This window comes from Mesoplodon mirus, assembly GCF_964341445.2.
Source record: "Mesoplodon mirus genome assembly, chromosome: 18".
NCBI classification, from domain to species: Eukaryota; Metazoa; Chordata; class Mammalia; order Artiodactyla; family Ziphiidae; genus Mesoplodon; species Mesoplodon mirus.
In genome coordinates, this window is record NC_138994.1 from 17480198 (window position 1) to 17498125 (window position 17928).

Genomic DNA, 17928 nt, shown 5'->3' on the forward strand with positions numbered 1-17928 from the left:
CTCCCCTTCCCCTGGGGTCCACCTCCACAAGACTATTATTAGAGCCTTAGGGTGGATTAGCACACCAGGACATTTATGGGTATACACAGTTTATACCCATTTAATCCTAGTGTTTCTGCCATTAAAGGGTTTCGTGTCTTGGGCTGGCCTAACCTGAAGCTGACCCCAGACATTCGTGAGTGGCCTCCCTCAAATGTGACGCAGTGAGCCTCACGCCCACCCTCCAGGGTCAGCTGGCTCCGTCCACGAACTGAGCCCTCTGAAGGGCATGGCTCTCGGCTCTGCCCTGGAGGAGATCACCGTGTGCTGGTGGATCCAGCAATTTCCATACAGCATGAGAAATGGGGTGGTGGTACGGGCCAGTGGGGGAGCACTTCGGAGCACGCTGGACCCCATCTGGCTTCAGGGGGGGCCTTCTGGGGGCAGGTGCTGGAAGAGGCAGCTCAGCAGTCCTCGGCCAGAGGATGGAAGGCTTTCCCCAACCTCAGGAGGTTAGGGCTTCATCCTCTCCCTTCAGAAGGGGCATCTCGCTGCACTGGGGGGAATGAATCAGATGGAGCCAGTCTGTGGGCTGGGAGGACAACTTGGGGGAGATGAGTGTAGCCTGAACAAGGCCTGGGGGGCGGCTGGTTGTCGCGCACATTCTGTGAGTCAGGCGCCCTGCTCACCACTGTCCCATGTCGCCTCGCTTAGTCTCACAGAATCCCTGGGGGGTAAGTACTCGTCTCCCATCTGATGGATGGGAAAACCAGGGCTCCAAGTACAGTGACCTGCCCAAGGTCACACAGTCAGTATGTTACAAGCTGGGGCTGTACCCCGGTTTTCTGACTACAGATTTAGACCTTACTAGAGCTTGAACAAGCAGGAGGTCATGATGGATTGGATACAGAGCACGAAGGAGAGAGAAGCACCAAGAGTGGGTTTCCAGCATGGGCAGCGGGTGCTTCTCGTGCAGGAACTGCAGTACAAGGGGGGAAGATGATGAGTTTCGTGGATGGTACCCGGGGGACCCCAAAGCTCTGGAGCTAATGTCTCCTGGGGTTGGTGGCACCAGCTGATAGCAACTCTCGGTGGGCTGTTCGGGTGCAGAAAGAGAGGAACAGCCGTCACTCTGTTCTCTGCCATGCCATTTGGTCCCTGGCACCCTGCTGGGCAGCCAGTCCCTTCCTGCCCCACCCTGGCCCCCACAGCAAACACTAACTCTGAGCCCAAATTAACACACTCTTCTCCCTCCCCTTCACCTCCTCCTGCTCTCGTGAAAGTCTCAGCCAGACTCAGTTTCTTTTCCTGGTCCGCTGTAACACTTAGGCAAACTTCAAGACCAAATAAAGATACAAAAGTGGATCCTAGGGCAAGCTCACAAAACAAGGACCATCCTGCATGTCCCTCCATCAGTGGGCCACAGTGGCCATGACTGTCCCTAGCCCAGTGGGCGCCACTGCTCCCAAGTTTCACGTGCTGTGGTTTGCACCCTGTGGGAGTTCCAGGTAATGCGCATCTTGCCAGTTTCCGTGCCAAACTCCTGGACTGTCCTGCCAGATACAACATCTGGACCAAACCAAAGGTCCGGTAACCTTCCTTTCCTCTTCTCAGGTGCCTGGCAGGCTGACGACAACGTGGTCAGTCGTCGGAACACACAGCGCCGACGCTTATCTTCTGGCAGCCTGGAGGACCCCGAGAACAGGCTCTGCGTGTGGGGTCCTTTGGCCATCTGAGAGCCTTAGCCCCTGTACCAGGGCTCTCCTCCCGTTCTCACATCCCATCCTGGCCTCATGGCACCACTGACCTCCTGGGCATCCTCAGCAAGACACACGGAGACTTTTTAGACCCAGGTGAAAGTTGGATGCTGAGGGCACCTGACCCTTCTCCCAGACTCATCTTCTTCCGCAACCGTGATCCTTCCCCTCTCAGAAGGGACTGGAAACCTCTTTTCTCCTTGTGGGCTAAAGCCACTCGAATTGCAGCTCATGAGACCCTTTGCAGAGAGTCTCTAGAATGTTTCCACTGTATCTTGATCTTCAGGTGGAGCTGTGGTCTACAGACTGGTTATTTCTTGTGCATCTTTTTTTTTTTTCTCCTTAGGAGGTAGACCAAGAAGACTCAAGAGTTTGGGTGACTTCATTACAAACACCCATCTGGCATTTTCTAGTCTCTGGGACATCATAACCAATCTGAAACCTGCAGTTTGGGGTGGCGTTGGGGGATGACTCCTGTGAGAAGGGAAAGCCATATTGCACTGTATGTGGGGTTTCCCTCAAAATGCATTAGGAGCTCCTTTCTCAAGGACAAGAAGCAGTGGCAACCACCAGAAGGTTGGTTGGGAAAACAGTTCTTGCTTCTGGTAGCAGAGGCTATGCCTCGTGTGTCTGCTTAGGAAGGAGGCCTTGAATCTGAGAACCCCTCAGTTAAATGATGACCTACCGGGGAGTTATTTATGATCAGGTGCACTCAGGAAGGCCTGGGGCTCCATCCTAAGGTGACACTGCAAAGGCATTTTTGATCCCCTCTATGTACCAGGCACTTGTTAGGGACTGTCGTATATTATCACGTTTCATCACTACCGCCCTGTCAGGTGGCATTCTTATCCCTGCTGCCCCCGTCTCCACCCCGCTTTTCTGAAATAGTTGAAGAAATAGGCTGAGAGAGGGCTGGACCGGTGGTTCTCATTTGGTGCCCAGGAACCCCAAAGGAGGTTGGGGGAAGGGCTGAGCTGGGGTCAGTGGTGGTCTGGGAGGCTCCCCACCCCACCGGTTTTCCTCCCCTGTCCTCCAGATCAGCTGAGCCTGATGGGGGGAGGGGGAGGTCCTGCCTTCCATAGGCTCATCAGAGATTTAGAGATATTGTTCAAATCACATGTCCACCCCACCTCAGTCCAGTGTAGGGCATATAAATAACAGCCTGAAACAGCAAGACCGTAAGCTGTTGGCTGTTCGTCTCTCAACACTAGTGTTATCAATGGATTCCTCATAGCTCTCTGATAGATGCATTGTCTGCTGGCTTTTGTAAGAGGTGGTTGTTTAGTGGAGCATGAGATTGAGAAGCAAAGTGGGATCCAACAGTTTGTGAGGCTGAGATGTGACAGAGCCCTAGGCTATGCCCACCATGATGGCCTGAATTAGTAGTTGGAATTGTTGTCCTAGAAGAGCTTTTCAGGGTCCTTCCCAAGGCCTCAAAGAGAGCCCAGTGCCGGGGGATCTTTTGCACCTCCTGTGTGGCTTCTTTGCGCCGCCAGGTGCGTGGTGACCCTCACTGCCTGGTGGTTGTGATTCACATCCTGCCCTGGGGGTGGGCAGGGGGAGGCCTGTGGTCCTGACAGACACTACATGAGCCAAGCCTGAATCTCAGCTTCTGCCTTGAGTTCCCGTGTCCACCCGCTCTGAAATCCTGCAGTGGGCTCTGCTGTTTCAGGCCCCATTTAATGTCCTTCCTTTCCCCGAAACATTCTTACAGCCCCTTTCATATTGAAGATTCGAGCAATAACCACACTTCCTGATTTCCTTGAAGTCTGAGCCCCAGAAGCACTAGGGAAGGGGGCGCTCCCTTAGCCTGGGGTGGTGGCATACAGATCCACCTCCTCTCCCGGCAGGTAGTATTCACAGTGTGGTGTTACCTGAGATGAAGGAGATGCAGGTAAACAGTCGCCACAGTGGCCAGGAACCCTAAGAGGAAGCCATTGTCTTCACCCTTTCTGGAGGCTCTGTCTTCTCCCAGGAAGAGGCTCAGAGAGATTCCTCAAGGCCTTGGTTCCATAACCAAGACATACCCGGTGAGAAGTGGCCCTTCACTCCTGTTACTCAGACAGTTCCTGCTCTCTCCCCCATCCCCTCACCTCTTTGCCCTCATTTAGCTCTTTGGCGAGCAGAAATATCCCATCCAAAAGGGCTGGGATCAGGGAACAGGGCACAGAGCCTGGTCGGGGAACAGGGCAGCCGCCCCAGTCATCATCTGGAGCTGGTCATGTTGTTAGCAGTTGACCCAGAGAGAATATGACGGGGCCTGGTTTCTCACACAAGGACACAGACTAACCGGAGGCCTGGGGCTCCTTCCTGCCACACTCAGGTCGGAGCTCATCTATGAGCTCACTTCCGGGTGGTGTGGTGATCCCAGGCTTCTCACAGAGCCCTTTTTCCTTCTCCCCATTCCCATCCCACCAGAGGTCATGCCCACGCTGGGGCATCTCCTGGGCACGGATCCACACACGTTAAGCCATCTCACCTGGGGAGGGTTTGTGTCCTGTTCACCTGACCTTGGCATGCTGCTTGCTCACTTTGCTTTAGGATCTGCACACCTAGTGTGTGTAAGTATGTGTGTACTGTTGTGCCATCTGTGTACCCCTCACTCCCTGGAGTACACTCATGGGCACACTACAGTGGGGACGTCAAGGATGCAATATTTATGGATTGCTGCATGATTCTTAAAAATGAATAAAACTTCACAAGGGAAGGAGAGCTGTTAACTGCGCAGTTGGCTTATTTGTGAAAGTTTCTGTCCGACTTTCTCCAGCACGCTTTTAATACTTTTACTCAAGACAAGCTGGACATGGAGGAGTGAGAGAGGGCAAGGGGTAGAGGGAACGACATGTTTCTGGGTGGGAGCTGGTGTACCATCCCCCGGGCACAGCTCCTGCGCAGAGGCCTGATAAGGAGCCCTCACCTCCACCCCCCCACCCCCACCCCCTTCAACCGGAGAACTTCCAACTGCAGCTCCTCAATAATTGAAGAGCAGGAAAGCTGGTGACTGGAGGGAGGCTGGGGGAAGGGAGGAGGAAGGACCACAGTCCACCGTTAGTCCGTCACTTAAAGGTTGGTGAAATTAATGGGGCAAATGACCCCAATAAAAGAATTTGGCAAGTCCACGGCTTTCCTGGGTTTCACCCACCGGCTCTGTTTCCTCGGCTATCTGGAAAGGAGGGAGAGCACTTCCGAAGAAGCCTCTGGAATGTCAGCTTCTGGGAATCTTGCTGAGGACGGGGCGGGGAGGGACCGCTTACCGGGAAACCCTGGATTACCCTAGCCACCTTGGGGTGTCTGCGACCGGGGCTGCGGTTTCTGCGGACCTGAGCGGGGTGGCATCGGAGAGTCAGACCTGCTTGCGGGCACCAAGACGACACTCGGTCGGGAGACAGGGACAGGCCGCAGAAACGTGAGGAAGTGCCACTCGCAGCCCAGAGGAGAGGAAAGGAAACCCCCAAGCATGCACCCAGCCCTGGCCCCCGCGCCATGGGCTGCGTCCCAGGAGCCGTCTACACCTCTGAGCAGCCCAGATGGGAAGGGGGTGGGGCGGAGTACGGTTCCCGCGGCGAACTGCTCGCCGAGGGCCCCGGGGCCTCTGCGGGAGCGCCGAGCCGCGCGCCTCTCCGAGCCCTGCGCGGGGCCCTCGGGCGGGAATGCGCGGAGCTGGGACGCGGTGGCGGGTAGGGGGCTGGGTCGCGCGGGAGAGAACGGCAGGAGGGACTTTGAAGAGAGTTACCGCGTGAGAGAGTGGTAAGAGCCCGCGGTCTCTTTGGAGACGCCCTGGCCAATGGCAGAAGCGGAAGCTGTTTATATGGGCGGGGCGTCGCCATGGCAGCAGGAGACGCCTTCCGAGCGGCTACTTAGTGCCGGTCCCCGGGCCGTTGGCTTTCAGAGAGGCGCCGTCGGGCGTGAGTAGCGACGAGGATTGCTGGCTGGGCCGTCGAGCTGGGAGCAGAGAGACACGGTGAGGGTGGGCGGTGGGAGGAATTTCTTCGAGAACCTTCCTTGTGCCCGGCCTGCGCTCTGAGCCAGGTAAGGGATGGGGAGGGCTGCAGGCCGTGGGAAGGGAGGGCGTCGGTACCAGCTCGCTCTCCCATCCGTCCCCGACGGAAGTGGTGGGCCCGGGGGCTGACATTAGAGGCGTTTGGGGGACACTCACTTCCCGCCCCCTTATAACCCTCTGTTTTGTTTCCTTCCTTCCCCTTAATCCCCATCCTAATATCCTTTTTCAAAGATCAGACGACCTCCCCCGCCCCCCGACCCGTCGTACTGCCCTCCTGGACTCTCATGCCCCATTTCCATTTGTTGTGGAGGGAGAGAGGGGGGTTAATTTCCCGCTTTGAGGGAGAAAGGGGTGGCCTCGCATGCCCCTACACTATTCCCTCGTTTGGCTAATTAAGTCTCCTCTAAAAGATCAAAGAGGAAAAGAGAGAGGCGAACCCCGTGTGGGTCGGACCCCCGGGCACAGCTTCTGTTTCCCAGACCTCGGCAGTAAAAGATCCTCCCCAGCTGCAGGAACGATTTTAGTAAGAGCCTCCCCCCTCGCACACACTCTCCCCTCGGGGGTGGGGAAAGAGGGCTCAGTTCCCGCTATGGTCCCCGCAGGCACCACATTCAGTTCGGAGGAGGCTACCCCCGGATCGCGGGATGGAAGCCCCTTCCGGGAGGCTGCGTAACTGAAGCCGCGGGAGTCAGCGGGCCGGAGAGCTCGGCGGCCACCCTCGGCTCGGCTCGTGGATGTTGACCGCCCCCTCGGAGAGTCCCCGCAGATATGGCCGAGAGCTGGCTACGCGTCTCGGGAGCAGGGGCAGCGGAGGAGGCCGAACCGGAAGGCGGCCTGGAGGAGTCTAACGCCCTGGATGACAGCCTGACCAGCCTGCAGTGGCTGCAGGAATTCTCCATTCTCAACGCCAAGGCCCCCGCCCTGCCTTCGGGGGACACCGACCCCCACGGCTACCACGAGCTGTCAGGCTCGGCCGAGCCGGGGTCTCCCCTGGCGGCGGACCCCGCCTGCCTGGGGCAGCCACACACGCCCGGCAAGCCCACGTCCTCGTGCACGCCGCGGAGCGCCCCCTCGGGGCTGCAGGCCCCGCCTCCCGACGACGTGGACTACGCCACCAACCCGCACGTGAAGCCGCCCTACTCGTATGCCACGCTCATCTGCATGGCCATGCAGGCCAGCAAGGCCACCAAGATCACCCTGTCGGCCATCTACAAGTGGATCACGGACAACTTCTGCTACTTCCGCCATGCTGATCCCACCTGGCAGGTAGGGGAGGCCCTCCCTCCCTCCCCATGCCCGCGCGGACTGGACTCACATCCCAGATCCGCAGGCCAAGTAGGCGCGGTACGGCCAGGGCCCCGAGAGAGGAAGGCCGTCCAGGAAGGACCTCAAGGGAGCCCAGTGCTTGGACTGCTGCCCCTTTGACTTCAGAGAGGGAGGAGGGAGGATGTTCAGAGGGCTGCAGGGGTGCCGACATAGAGGTTCAAGTGGAAAGAACTTGTCACTCATCCGGCAGGCTCAGCCCAAAGACCAGGGCTGAACTATGCGTGGACACAGCCCCCCAGGGTAGGTTGATGGACTGAGGGACACATTTTTGTCCCAAGTCCTGGAATTCCTAGACACTACCCTCCTCAAGGTCAGTTTGTCAGGGCCTGACTGGAGGCAGAGCATCGTTCCTGCCAGGCTCTGCATCCCGCCTGCTTTCAGTTGGCTGGAGGGGCTCTGGGAGGGGAGAGGGGCGTGCTGCGGGGTGTGAAGGCCATCTGTGTCCCAGTGGAAGGGCTACGGGGCCTTCCGAAAGCTGCTGTGCCAGCCCCCACCCCAAGCCCTCCCTAGTTTCCTGCCTACACTCCTCCCCCTCTTCTCATCAACCTCCCTGGGGGGACAATTACCTCAGCCAGGTGCTTTCCACAGGGGCTCTTTCCTCCCACACTGGCTTCATGTTCCAAGTCTCTGGAACCTGGCACAGAGCAGCCAAGGGGCCCAGGCCACCATGTAAACATCCCAGTCTTGCCAGGGGGCACTACTCACCTGCCGGCCCCACCAACCAGGCCCCAGACCCCTGTGCCTCAGCGTGGTTTGGACTGTGCACCCAGGCATGAACAAGGCAGGATGGTGATTCAGGCTGGGCACACACTGCCCTGAGCATCTTCGACCATCAGGATCAGGGGCTACTTGGGGACAGAGACCCTGAGGATGCACAGATCCTTCCCTGTGGCACAGGTCACAGGATCACAGTTCCTGTGATCACAGCTATTCCACGTTTGCTTGGGCCCTGACCCTGGGGCAGGTACCATTTGTAACCTTGGTGAGAAAGCAGAGACCCTCCACCACCCCCCACCCTACCCCAAGCCTGAGAGGCCCCAGGAATGAGCGCTATGCTCTTGGCTGGGTAATAATCAACTGAGGCCTCAGAGCCTGGGGTGGGAGGAGGGGGACATGGTGGGTGAGGGCCCAGGCCAGCAGCCGGCTCTACAAACAAGGAAAGTCATCAGATCCTCCCACACTTCATCCCCCCCCACACACACACACCCTCACACCCACTCACTCATTTCACAAACAGAGAAGGCCAGCCAGGCCCAGGCAGAGGGAGATGGCCGTCCAGGCCCTGGGGGAGCCAAGGCCTTTGGCCAGAGGCCGCAAGCGGCGGGGTAAGGGAGGGAGGGCAGGACAGGGTGGCACTGAGAGCCACCCTGTGGCTCAGGGCTCGGATGACTGAGCAGGCAGATATCCTGGCAACAGGGAACAAAAGCCCCCGACAGCACTCCCAGCTCCTGGTGCCCCGTGGCTGGTGTCCCAGAGCCTCCCGCTCGGAGCAGCGCCTCTGTCTCCCCTGCCCCCATCGGAGAGAAGGTGGTGGTGGGACTGGCAGTGGCGCTAGGAACCCTCCATCACTGACGCCACCCACTCACCCAGCTGTCTTCCTTCTCTCCTATCTCCCTGTGTCCAGAACTCCATCCGCCACAACCTGTCCCTGAACAAGTGCTTCATCAAGGTGCCTCGGGAGAAGGACGAGCCAGGCAAGGGGGGCTTCTGGCGCATCGACCCCCAGTACGCCGAGCGGCTGTTGAGTGGGGCCTTCAAGAAGCGGCGGCTGCCCCCAGTCCACATCCACCCAGCCTTTGCCCGCCAGGCCGCGCCGGAGCCCAGCGCCGCCCCATGGGCCGGGCCACTGACCGTGAACACCGAGGCCCAGCAGCTGTTGCGGGAGTTCGAGGAGGCCACTGGGGAGGCGGGCTGGGGTGCAGGCGAGGGCAGGCTGGGGCGTAAGCGTAAACAGCCGCTGCCCAAGCAGGTGGCCAAGGTCCCACGGCCCTCCAGCCCCCTGCTGCTGACCCAGGAGGAGCAGGGTGAGCTGGAACCCCTCAAGGGCAACTTTGACTGGGAGGCCATCTTCGACGCTGGCACGCTGGGCGGGGAGCTGGGCACGCTGGAGACCTTGGAGCTGAGCCCGCCGCTGAGCCCCGCCTCGCACGGGGACGTGGACCTCACCATCCACGGCCACCACATCGACTGCCCTGTTACCTGGGGGCCTCCAGTGGAGCAGGCTACCGACAGCCTGGACTTCGACGAGACCCTCCTGGCCACATCCTTCCTGCAGCACCCCTGGGATGAGAGCACCCGTAGCTCCCTGCCCCCCGAGCCCCTCTTTGAGGCCGGGGATGCCACACTGGCCTCTGACCTGCATGACTGGGCCAGCCTGGGCGCCTTCTTGTAAGAAGCCAGGCCCTGCCCCACCTCCAGACAGTGCCGAAGTCTGGACCCAGACTGCCCCCCTCCCCGCCAGTGCAGGCCCATGGACACCCTACCGCCCAGGCAGGGGCTGGGCCAGGTCACTCCACGAGGCCACACGGCCCCCAGCCCAGGCCATCCTCAGATTCTAGTCCAGCAGGCTGAGAATTGGGGCCCAGGGCCCAAATTGCTGCCTCCGCTCCCCAGCCCCCCATACACACAGTGTTTCATTGATCCACTTCTTCCCTGCCCCAGAGACACGCTAAGGGCCCTTCACTATGAGAGCTGCGGCTTGGAGGGGCCCTGGCCAAGCTGGAAACATCAGTACAGGGCCCGCCCCAGAACATCTTAGCTTCGAAGCTTCTCTCTCTCCCGCTCTCCTCCCCAGGTCTCTATCCAGAGAAAGTTCCCAGGTACAACAAATGCTGATTAGGTGACTGCAAATTAACACCCTAGAGGCCTCTCCCGGCAGAGCTTCCCTGGGGCTGTGGCCAGCAGTCTGTGAGGAGGAGCTAGGCGGATGGGGGAAGAGAGAGGAGACAGAAACGAGGTCGGGGTGCCGGGTGGAGCCAGGAGATTTTCTAAGGCCTCTGGGATCTTCTGGCTTCATCCCTAGAGGTGGGGCAGAGGGTATGTGTCCCTAATCTTTGAGCCCAACTTGAGGCTGAGAGCAGCGGGGAGTTGGGGATCTGGGGGTTAGGGGCTGGGGCAACCAAGCTGCAGAGGGAAAGGGGACAGACAGACTAATGTAGTGAGTGTAGCTATAGCTGAGGCTTAACTGGGAGGGACGCAGTGCTTGCTAGAACCACTGGGACCAGGAAGGGGGGATGGCCCCGTGCCCTTGCTTGCACTCCTGTGGGGGAGTGTCTTGCTCCACCATAAACCCCCTGGGCTGCATCCCACATCCACTCTCCTAATGCATCGGGCAATTTAACCTTTTTCATAGAAAGTTATTTACAATAAAAACATTTTTAAAAATAAAGTTTTAAAAAATCTCAAAATGGACCTGCTTGCAACTTTCTCTGGGGAAAAGCATGGGCCAGTTTTGGGGAGGCCAAGGCCCAAGGGGAAATGGCTGGGAGGAAGATGGGGGGCACCAAAGGCCTGCAGAGTGTCCCCTGATGCACTCCTCATGATCTCTGGGTCCCCAGAGAGAAAGGGGCTGAGAAGCAGCCCTCGGGGGTCCCCTGCAGCCAGGGCCTTGGCACCTCTATATGTGCAATGGGGAGACTGTACCCACAGCCCCCAGGAGCAGGCGGCAAAGGAGGCACAGCCCCCTCCCTGGCCCTGGGGACTCACAAAGGCCGTTCTTGCCCAGGGCTCGGCTCACGTTCCCCAACTTGCCCACCTTGAGGGCCTGCCCAGACTTGCCTGCGGTCCTCGCCTGGGCCTGTCTCCAGCTCCTCCCTCCCTTGGTCCCTTCCTGAAGGGACAGGGTGTGAGGTCCGAGGGCCCCAGCCCCTGGGGCCCCACTTGCCAGCCTGGGGTTCATTCACCCCTCCCAGCGCCTTCCCTCCAATGCAGGTTGGGGCTGAGGGAGGCCATCAGGGCAGACGGAAGACGGGGTGCCTAGACCCTACAGCTCCAGCCTGTGAGGAATCAACGTACCAGAGTTCTGATGGGGAAACTGAGGCACAGAAAATATGTGACACTCAGCAGGCACCTTTCAACCCCCTCACCCCAGCTTTGGCTGGAACCCATCTCTCCCCCAGCCCGCACCTGGCCCCGCCAGCACGCCCTTGTGGTGCACAGCCCCTTCCCCCAGCACTCACGCGCGCGCGCGCGCGCGCACGCGCACACACACACACACACACACACACACACAAACGGGCACTGTCCTACACAATCCTGCCCAGCCTCCACGGGCCCCTTTCTCCTGAAGCCCCTTTCTTTCCTTGCACTCGAGGCTGGCTCCAGGCCAACCTGGCATTCCCCCGCCAACTTGCTGCTTTCACTTGCTAATTATTCCAAATATTTCCGAAGGGTGCACACACTGCAGGGCCAGCCGGGTTGGGGCCTTACCGAGCTCAGGAGGCAGCCCATCCCCTTCCCACCGCTTGCTGAGGAGGCTGCCCCAGCCTCCCTCTGAGACTCCCTTCACCCCCTAAGCAACGACTCCCTCCGTCTCCCCACCACCCTCCGGCCTTCCTCCCCACGCTCCCCAGCACTGGGGGAACATGGGGGCTCCAGCCTCTCCACTGGTCCCCAGGCTCAGCCTCCAGCCCCCGCCAAAAGGGGTACACCCTGGATTGACAGTTGGGGCCGGTCACTGTCCCCCCTCCTCACCCTCTGCCTGGGCCCATGCTGGGGGAAGAGGGGCAAGGTCAGGGGCTGGCAGAACTGCCTGCCAGGTAAGGAAAGGCTGAAGAAGCTTCTGGCTGCCAGGAAGAATCACCAGGAGCTCCTGAAAATCCCTATGCTTGGGACTAGCGTCTCTGGGGCTGGGACCCAAACACTGGCACTTTTAAGGGTCCGTGGATGCTGCCAACGAGCAGCCAAAGCTAAGAGGGGGCTCTGAAGCGGCCAGAACACAGGGCTTCACACACCCTTTCAGCAGGCAGCGTTTGGGGCTTGGCGGTGGAGGGGGCGGGAAGCGTGAGTGGATCCTGTCCCTCCTATTCATCCCTGCCCCAGCCCTTTGCTGGGTGGCTTTTTCAAAAAGACGTTCAGTGACTCCGTATTTATTTAGAGATTCAATGTAATCCCAGTCGATATATATTTTGCACCATTAACAGTAAGTTGCAGACAGGCTGCCCCATTAGCACTAGATACTTTAGTGTGTGTTTCCTTAGAACAAGGACATGCCTCCATAATCCCAGTACCACCATCACAATCAGGAAATTAACACTGACCTGGTAATCCCATCTAACCGCAGACCCCCTTCACTTCTTGCAGGTCACCCCAGTAATGCTCCTCTCCATTCCAGCATCCCAATCCAGGACCCCATGTTGCACTGAGTTGTCCCTTCTCTTTTGCACTGTGTGGCTTTGAACCCATGACTCAAGCTCTCTGGGCAGGTTTCGCATTTCCTTTGATCTCCACTTTTGAGGAGAGAAGCCCTTCAGCCACTTCACCCTCAGGTGTGGTACAGTCCCTTCCCAAAGCAAGAAGCCAGCTTTCTGTCTCCTCACTTTCCACCTCTTCCCTATCCTCCCTCCCCCATGTATCCCCAGCCAGGAAAGGGATGAGGGGGAAAGTTCAGGAACTCAGTCTTTGGGGACCCTCCCCGCCTGCCCACGGGACAGGCCACCCCCAGCTCCAGTGACTGGAAGGCCCCCGGGATGGGATTCCATGCTGGCCTGAAGCAAATGCGCCAGGCCTCCTGAAGAGCTGAGCTGAGCTGAGGGCAGGAAACACTCTTCTCCCCGCCTCTGCCCCCCTCAACATACTGGGGACCCAGACTTGCAGAAGGAATCAGGTGAGCTGGAGGGCAGGAAAGAAGGCCTGTGAGGGCATGTGGGAGGAGATGGTCAGGAGTCAGGCGAGCTTCCATCCTGGGCTGAGGCCCAAAGGTAAACAGGTGTATTTGGACTCCCGGCAGGGGGGAGTGGGCTGGCCCTGCGGGGCAGGCCTGGGCCTGTCAGGGGTGGGGCTGTGGAGAGGGGCTGCATTAACAATGGGGTGGGAGAGGGGCCCCAGGTCCTGCTGACATTCTTGTGTGATGAAGAGGAAAACACAGGTGACAAGGGAGGGGAGGCACTCGGACAGGGGAGGGCGCTTTGTGAGGCCACCCAGGGTGGGCCTGCGTTGGCCAGTGTGAGCCAAGGAGGTGCATGGAAGCCCTGGGGGGTCACCTTCCTCCTGGGGCACGTGTGTCCAGCCCACTCTGAGGCTCCCAGGTGGGACAGGTCAGAGCCACCGTGACTGGCATGCTGGGCCTGAGCTTTCCCTGTGAATGCAGGAGCCGGGAGGGAGCAGCTGAAGGGTAGGGTCCCCCAGAAGCCAGCCAGGCTGAGCAGCAGGGGAGGGGAGGAGGGGTAGACATTAACCAAGGCGGGAGACAGGGCCGCAGGTCTCGCTGCTGCCCCCCTGACTCCAGCTCCCTGCAGAGCCCTGTCACCCAGATGCTGATCTGAGGGCAGGACAGCAGCCTGGGTCCGAGCCCCAGACCCCTTCCTCCTTGAAGGAAGCAGCTCGCTGAGCTCCCAGGAAAGCAAGAGCTCCAGGAACTGGGGAGCGCAGGCTGCTTGCACACATCCCACCCTACCCACGGCCCCCAAGACCCTTTGAAGCCACAGTGGATTGCCGGCAGCCCTCCCAGGGCTGCTATTGGCCCAGGGAATTAAGCTGAGGCTGAGAGGCTGCCAACTGGTCTCCGCCCTTCACCCAGCCACCCCGCTTCTGTCAGTGGCTCTGCCCCCTTGCCCAGACCACCCTGCACCCCGCTCCTGCCTCACTCTGCATACCAAGCCCTATCCCCAACCCTAGCGGCATCCCAGTTCCCTCCAACTTGCTTAAAGTGAACTGTGGCCGGCGGGGAGGGGGGAGAGGTGGGAGGGGCAGGGTGGCATGCAGACCCCACCTCTGAGAGTTTCAGCCTCAGAAGCCCATGAGTCTGCAGACCCCTGTGGGCAGATAACCTGCCGCATTCCTACATTTGCTACATGCAGCACAGGGCCCGGTGTTTTAAGTATTGAATGAATGAATGAGCTGCTGAGCAGATCGTCAAGAGGTGGAAAAACAGACAAGTCGCCTTGGAAAAATGTGACCGCAGACAGTAAACACTAAGGAGTTCTCGGTCACTGGGCCCCGGGTGCTTCCTGATGCCCCCAGGGGTGCAGAGCATTCAGCCAGGGGGGCCTCTGAGGAAACCCCACACTGCCCTGTCCTGGAAACAATTAAGAGGCTACCCTTGCTGACTCTGTGGGCTTGGGTGAGGTAATAAAAGAGGGAGTAGGGCCCTGAGTGCCAGCTGAAGCTTGAGTGGGGCGTGTGGCTGGTGTGAGCCAGGGGAGGGCGGAGGGAGGGGGGATCCGGGACAAGAGGGAAGGGATGGAGGGCAGCAGGAGAGGCCTGGCCTTTCTCATTCTCACCTGCTCCTTTTTGGTCCCCAGCTCCCCTGGAGCCTAGGCCCTGGGAGTAAGGATCACAGAGGCCCGAGATGCAGGGTTGGTGCGGTGAAACCAGCATTCAACCCCTTCACACGCATATCTTTTATTACCCCATCCAAGTCCACAGGGTCAGCAAATGGCCTTTGACATGTTTGCACCCGACAACAAGGTCACCAGGTCAGAGCTGTGCCCAGCTCAGCTGTCCCTGCTGGGCTCACCCCACTGTACACCAGGACAGGCCCTGGGGCCACTGAGCTCGACAGCTGTGGAGCCCAGCTACTCAGGGTCCAAACTGGGGCTGGGAGCTCTGTGAGGGGCCCGAGAGACCCTGGTGCCTGCTGTTTGGCTAAAGATGAAGCCTGGCCTGATGGAGATGGCCCGGGAGGCTGGGCCCAGAGCTGGCACTGTGCCACAGGGCCGGGTGGGCTTGGGCCTACAGTTCAAGGCCAGTTTTGGAGAGAAGGGTGGGGTGTCCAGGTGTGGTGGGCGGACCTCACAGGGGGCTGGGGCTCAACCCCCAGCCACATTCCCTGGCTCTATTTCATGTGTGGGTTCTATTACGAGGGGGATTAAGGGTCTCCCAGGCAAAGAGGAAGAGAAACAGCAACTAGGCCCAACGACCTCCATGCAGGGAGAAGTGGGTCACAAAGAGAAGGCAAACCCCACCCTGGCCCCCCACCCAAATGCTCAGCTCAAAGGCCCTGCCACCCTTGGGTCCAGGAAGCTTTTATCTGAAGGACAAGTCGCCTCCCAGACTCCTCTACGAAGATGACCCGTGGTGACCTCCAAAGGAACTTGGGAAGAGACAGGTATAAGTGACAACCAAAGATGTGGCTACAAAATGAAAATGAATCCCACCTGGAGAAATGGAGGACCTGTGAAGGAGTGGAGAGTGACAGACATGTGTTGAATTCACAGGGGATGAATAACCATATGAATTAGTAAATGAAGTGGAGCCATTTGGGGGTGGGGGGAGATGACAATGGCGTTAGTCCTGTCCTGTGGAGGTCACCCCAGGTTATGCAGTGGAGATGGTGGAATCTGTTGGCGAACAAACATGATGCTCAAAACCGGAAGGAGATAGAGCCAGGACTAAGACACAGTCCCAAGGGACCTGGTGAATGTAAAGGCTGCAGCCCAGGTGCACAGACTCTTCCAGAAGGGAGACCAGAGAGGAGAGCAGAGAGTAAGGAGCCTGGAGAAGGGCCACCATTAGGGCAGGAGGGAGCCCCCTCCCCCACCCCTCCCCCCCTCCTCGCCCCCTACACACACCTACACGGACGCACCTGTTCCTAGCTGGCCCCGCCCCACGGAACCTGCAGTGAGAGTCAACAGGCCAGAGTGGGCTCCGGAAGGAAGGAAGCCAGCATTCGCCCAGGGAAGGCCTGTGGCCTCCCACAGGGCATTTCATTAGCACGACAGGGGTAGAACCCAGAGTCGGAGAGCAGGCAGCAAACTCCGAGCTCAGATCAGGGTGAAAGGGAGGAGAGGGCGGGCAGTGATGAAGACAGGACCAAGGGAAGCTTTTTTGTGTGTGTGTGTGGGCCTCTCACTGCTGTGGCCTCTCCCATTGCGGAGCACAGGCTCCGGATGTGCAGGCTCAGCGGCTATGGCTCACGGGCCCAGCCGCTCGCTCCGCGGCATGTGGGATCTTCCCGGACCGGGGCACGAACCCGTGTCCCCTGCATCGGCAGGCAGACCTTCAACCACTGCGCCACCAGGGGAGCCCTAAGGGAACCTTTTTTAAGATGGGGTGACCTGCGTGTGCTTGAAGGAAGGAAGGGGCTAGCCCGGGGAGAGGGTGAATTGCAGATGCTGGGGAGACGGGATGCTGGGAGAGCAAGGACGGACCCTTCTGGTGGGAGCAGGAGGCAAAGGGTCTCAGAGGAGGCAGGAAGGGTGAGCTCTGCCCCAGCCCAGGGCAGCAGTCACTCTGCAGTGCCTCTTGCTTGCAGAGGGAAGAAGAAGGTGGCAGGGCGGGGGTGGGGTGAGGAGTAGCGGGGGCGGGGGCTGTGCCGGGATGCACAAGAGGATTGTGGGGACCTCTGGTTCTGGCTCCAGCTAGAGGGCAGCGCAATGGGAGTAAGGAGGGAGGAGAGATCTGGAGGGACATGGGAGGGCACTCAGGAGCCGGGGACACGAAGAGGAGGAACGGGAACAAGGGGAGGCCAGCCTTGGCCCTTGAAACTCTGCAATGGGCCAGCCCCGCCGGCATGTCTGCCTCCAGCTGGCAGGACTCAGGGGGATTCCCAGCTGCGGGGAGGAAGGCCAGGGTCCCAGGTGCTGGAAACCCTGGTCAGTCCTCACCTGGTTGCTTGGTCAATGTTTCCTTTCGCCTGTGGACCTGAGTCTGCGTGGACACAAAGATGGGTGAGACCTGTTCTTAGAGAGATTTCCCAACCCACTGAGCTGGGTGGCGGCGTGGTCTTGCCAGGACAACTCTCCAATTTCACTCCCACGATCAGGCAGAGGGGTTTTCTCAGGGCTCGGAGGCCACGACAAGAGATGACTGGGGACTGGTGGCCGGCGGTGCCATCGTCCCCTGAGTGGGGAATGCAGCATGAAAGAGAAGGGAAGGGGGGGGAGTTCGGCTGGGGTACAGAGAGTTTGAGGCACATGTGGCACAGTTGAGGGGTGGCTGAGAGGCTTCTGGGTAATGAAGGATGGCTCTAGGAGACTCAGCTTGGAAAAGGAACCACACTGTGTGAGCAGAGCCCAGTCAGCCCCTCCTGGCCCCTCCACTCCCCAAGCAACAATTCGATTTCTATCGCCATAGGTCAGCTTTTCCTATTCTACAATTTCATATAAATGGCATCATACACTTTTACTCTGTGTTTGGCTTCTTTCACTGAACATATTATTTTTGAAATTTAACTACGTTGTCACATGCATCAGTAGTTTGTTCCTTTTCACGGCTGAGTAGTATTCCATCAGATGACTATAGCAATTTGTTTATCCATTCTCCACTAGATGGATACCTGGGCTGCTTCCAGTTTGGGGCTATTGTAAATGAAGCTGCTATGAACATTCTTGTACAAGGTATTTTGTGGGGGTTTTTTTGGTTTTGTTTTGTATTTTTTTGCTGTACCACACGGCAAGCGGGATTTTAGTTCCCAGACCAGTGATTGAACTTGGGCCCCCTGCAGTGGAAGTGCGGAGTCTTAACCATTGGACCGCCAGAGAAGTCTCAGGGTTTTTTTGTAGTAGGGCTTTTTTTAAAAATCCTTTTCATTTGAAAGGCGCTTGGGAAGAGAAGACATAAACATGTGTGGTCCAGCTGCCATGCTTCACTGGACTATGCTGAGTTGATTCTTAAAAGGGTCAGCAGGGGGTATCCAGCAAGACGCAGAGAGGACAGGAGTTACAGGTAGAAGGAGAGGAGGTGGGAAAGGGCATGCAGGTGGACACC

At 58.7% G+C, this 17928-nt stretch overlaps 2 protein-coding genes across 3 annotated transcripts in view; both read left to right on the forward strand.

Moving 5' to 3' along the window:
* Nucleotides 1–4456, forward strand: part of RNF157 (ring finger protein 157) — an 84742-nt gene extending 80286 nt beyond the window's left edge. The window contains exon 19 of the mRNA XM_082604712.1: nucleotides 1594–4456. Within this exon, the coding sequence (XP_082460838.1) occupies nucleotides 1594–1715 (122 nt within the window). The 3' untranslated portion in view covers nucleotides 1716–4456. The remainder of the gene's footprint in view (nucleotides 1–1593) is intronic.
* A 1177-nt stretch (nucleotides 4457–5633) lies between these two features.
* Nucleotides 5634–10469, forward strand: FOXJ1 (forkhead box J1). 2 transcript variants are annotated; one of them, XM_082603932.1, is made up of 3 exons: nucleotides 5634–5765; nucleotides 6339–7002; nucleotides 8687–10469. In XM_082603932.1, the coding sequence occupies exons 2-3, from the start codon at nucleotides 6505–6507 to the stop codon at nucleotides 9452–9454; spliced, it is 1266 nt and encodes a 421-aa protein (XP_082460058.1). In that variant the 5' UTR covers nucleotides 5634–5765; nucleotides 6339–6504; the 3' UTR covers nucleotides 9455–10469. The 2 variants fall into 2 exon arrangements, with proteins under 2 accessions (XP_082460058.1, XP_082460059.1); XM_082603933.1 differs by having other exon boundaries at nucleotides 5637–5697.
* The last annotated feature ends 7459 nt before the right edge of the window (nucleotides 10470–17928 follow it).

Bases quoted from the DNA above. Each gene is read 5' to 3' on its own strand.
- FOXJ1 (XM_082603932.1), top strand. From the start codon at position 6,505: ATGGCCGAGAGCTGGCTACGCGTCTCGGGAGCAGGGGCAGCGGAGGAG. The intron at 7,003-8,686 runs GTAGGGGAGGCC...CCCTGTGTCCAG, and splicing joins ATGCTGATCCCACCTGGCAG to AACTCCATCCGCCACAACCT.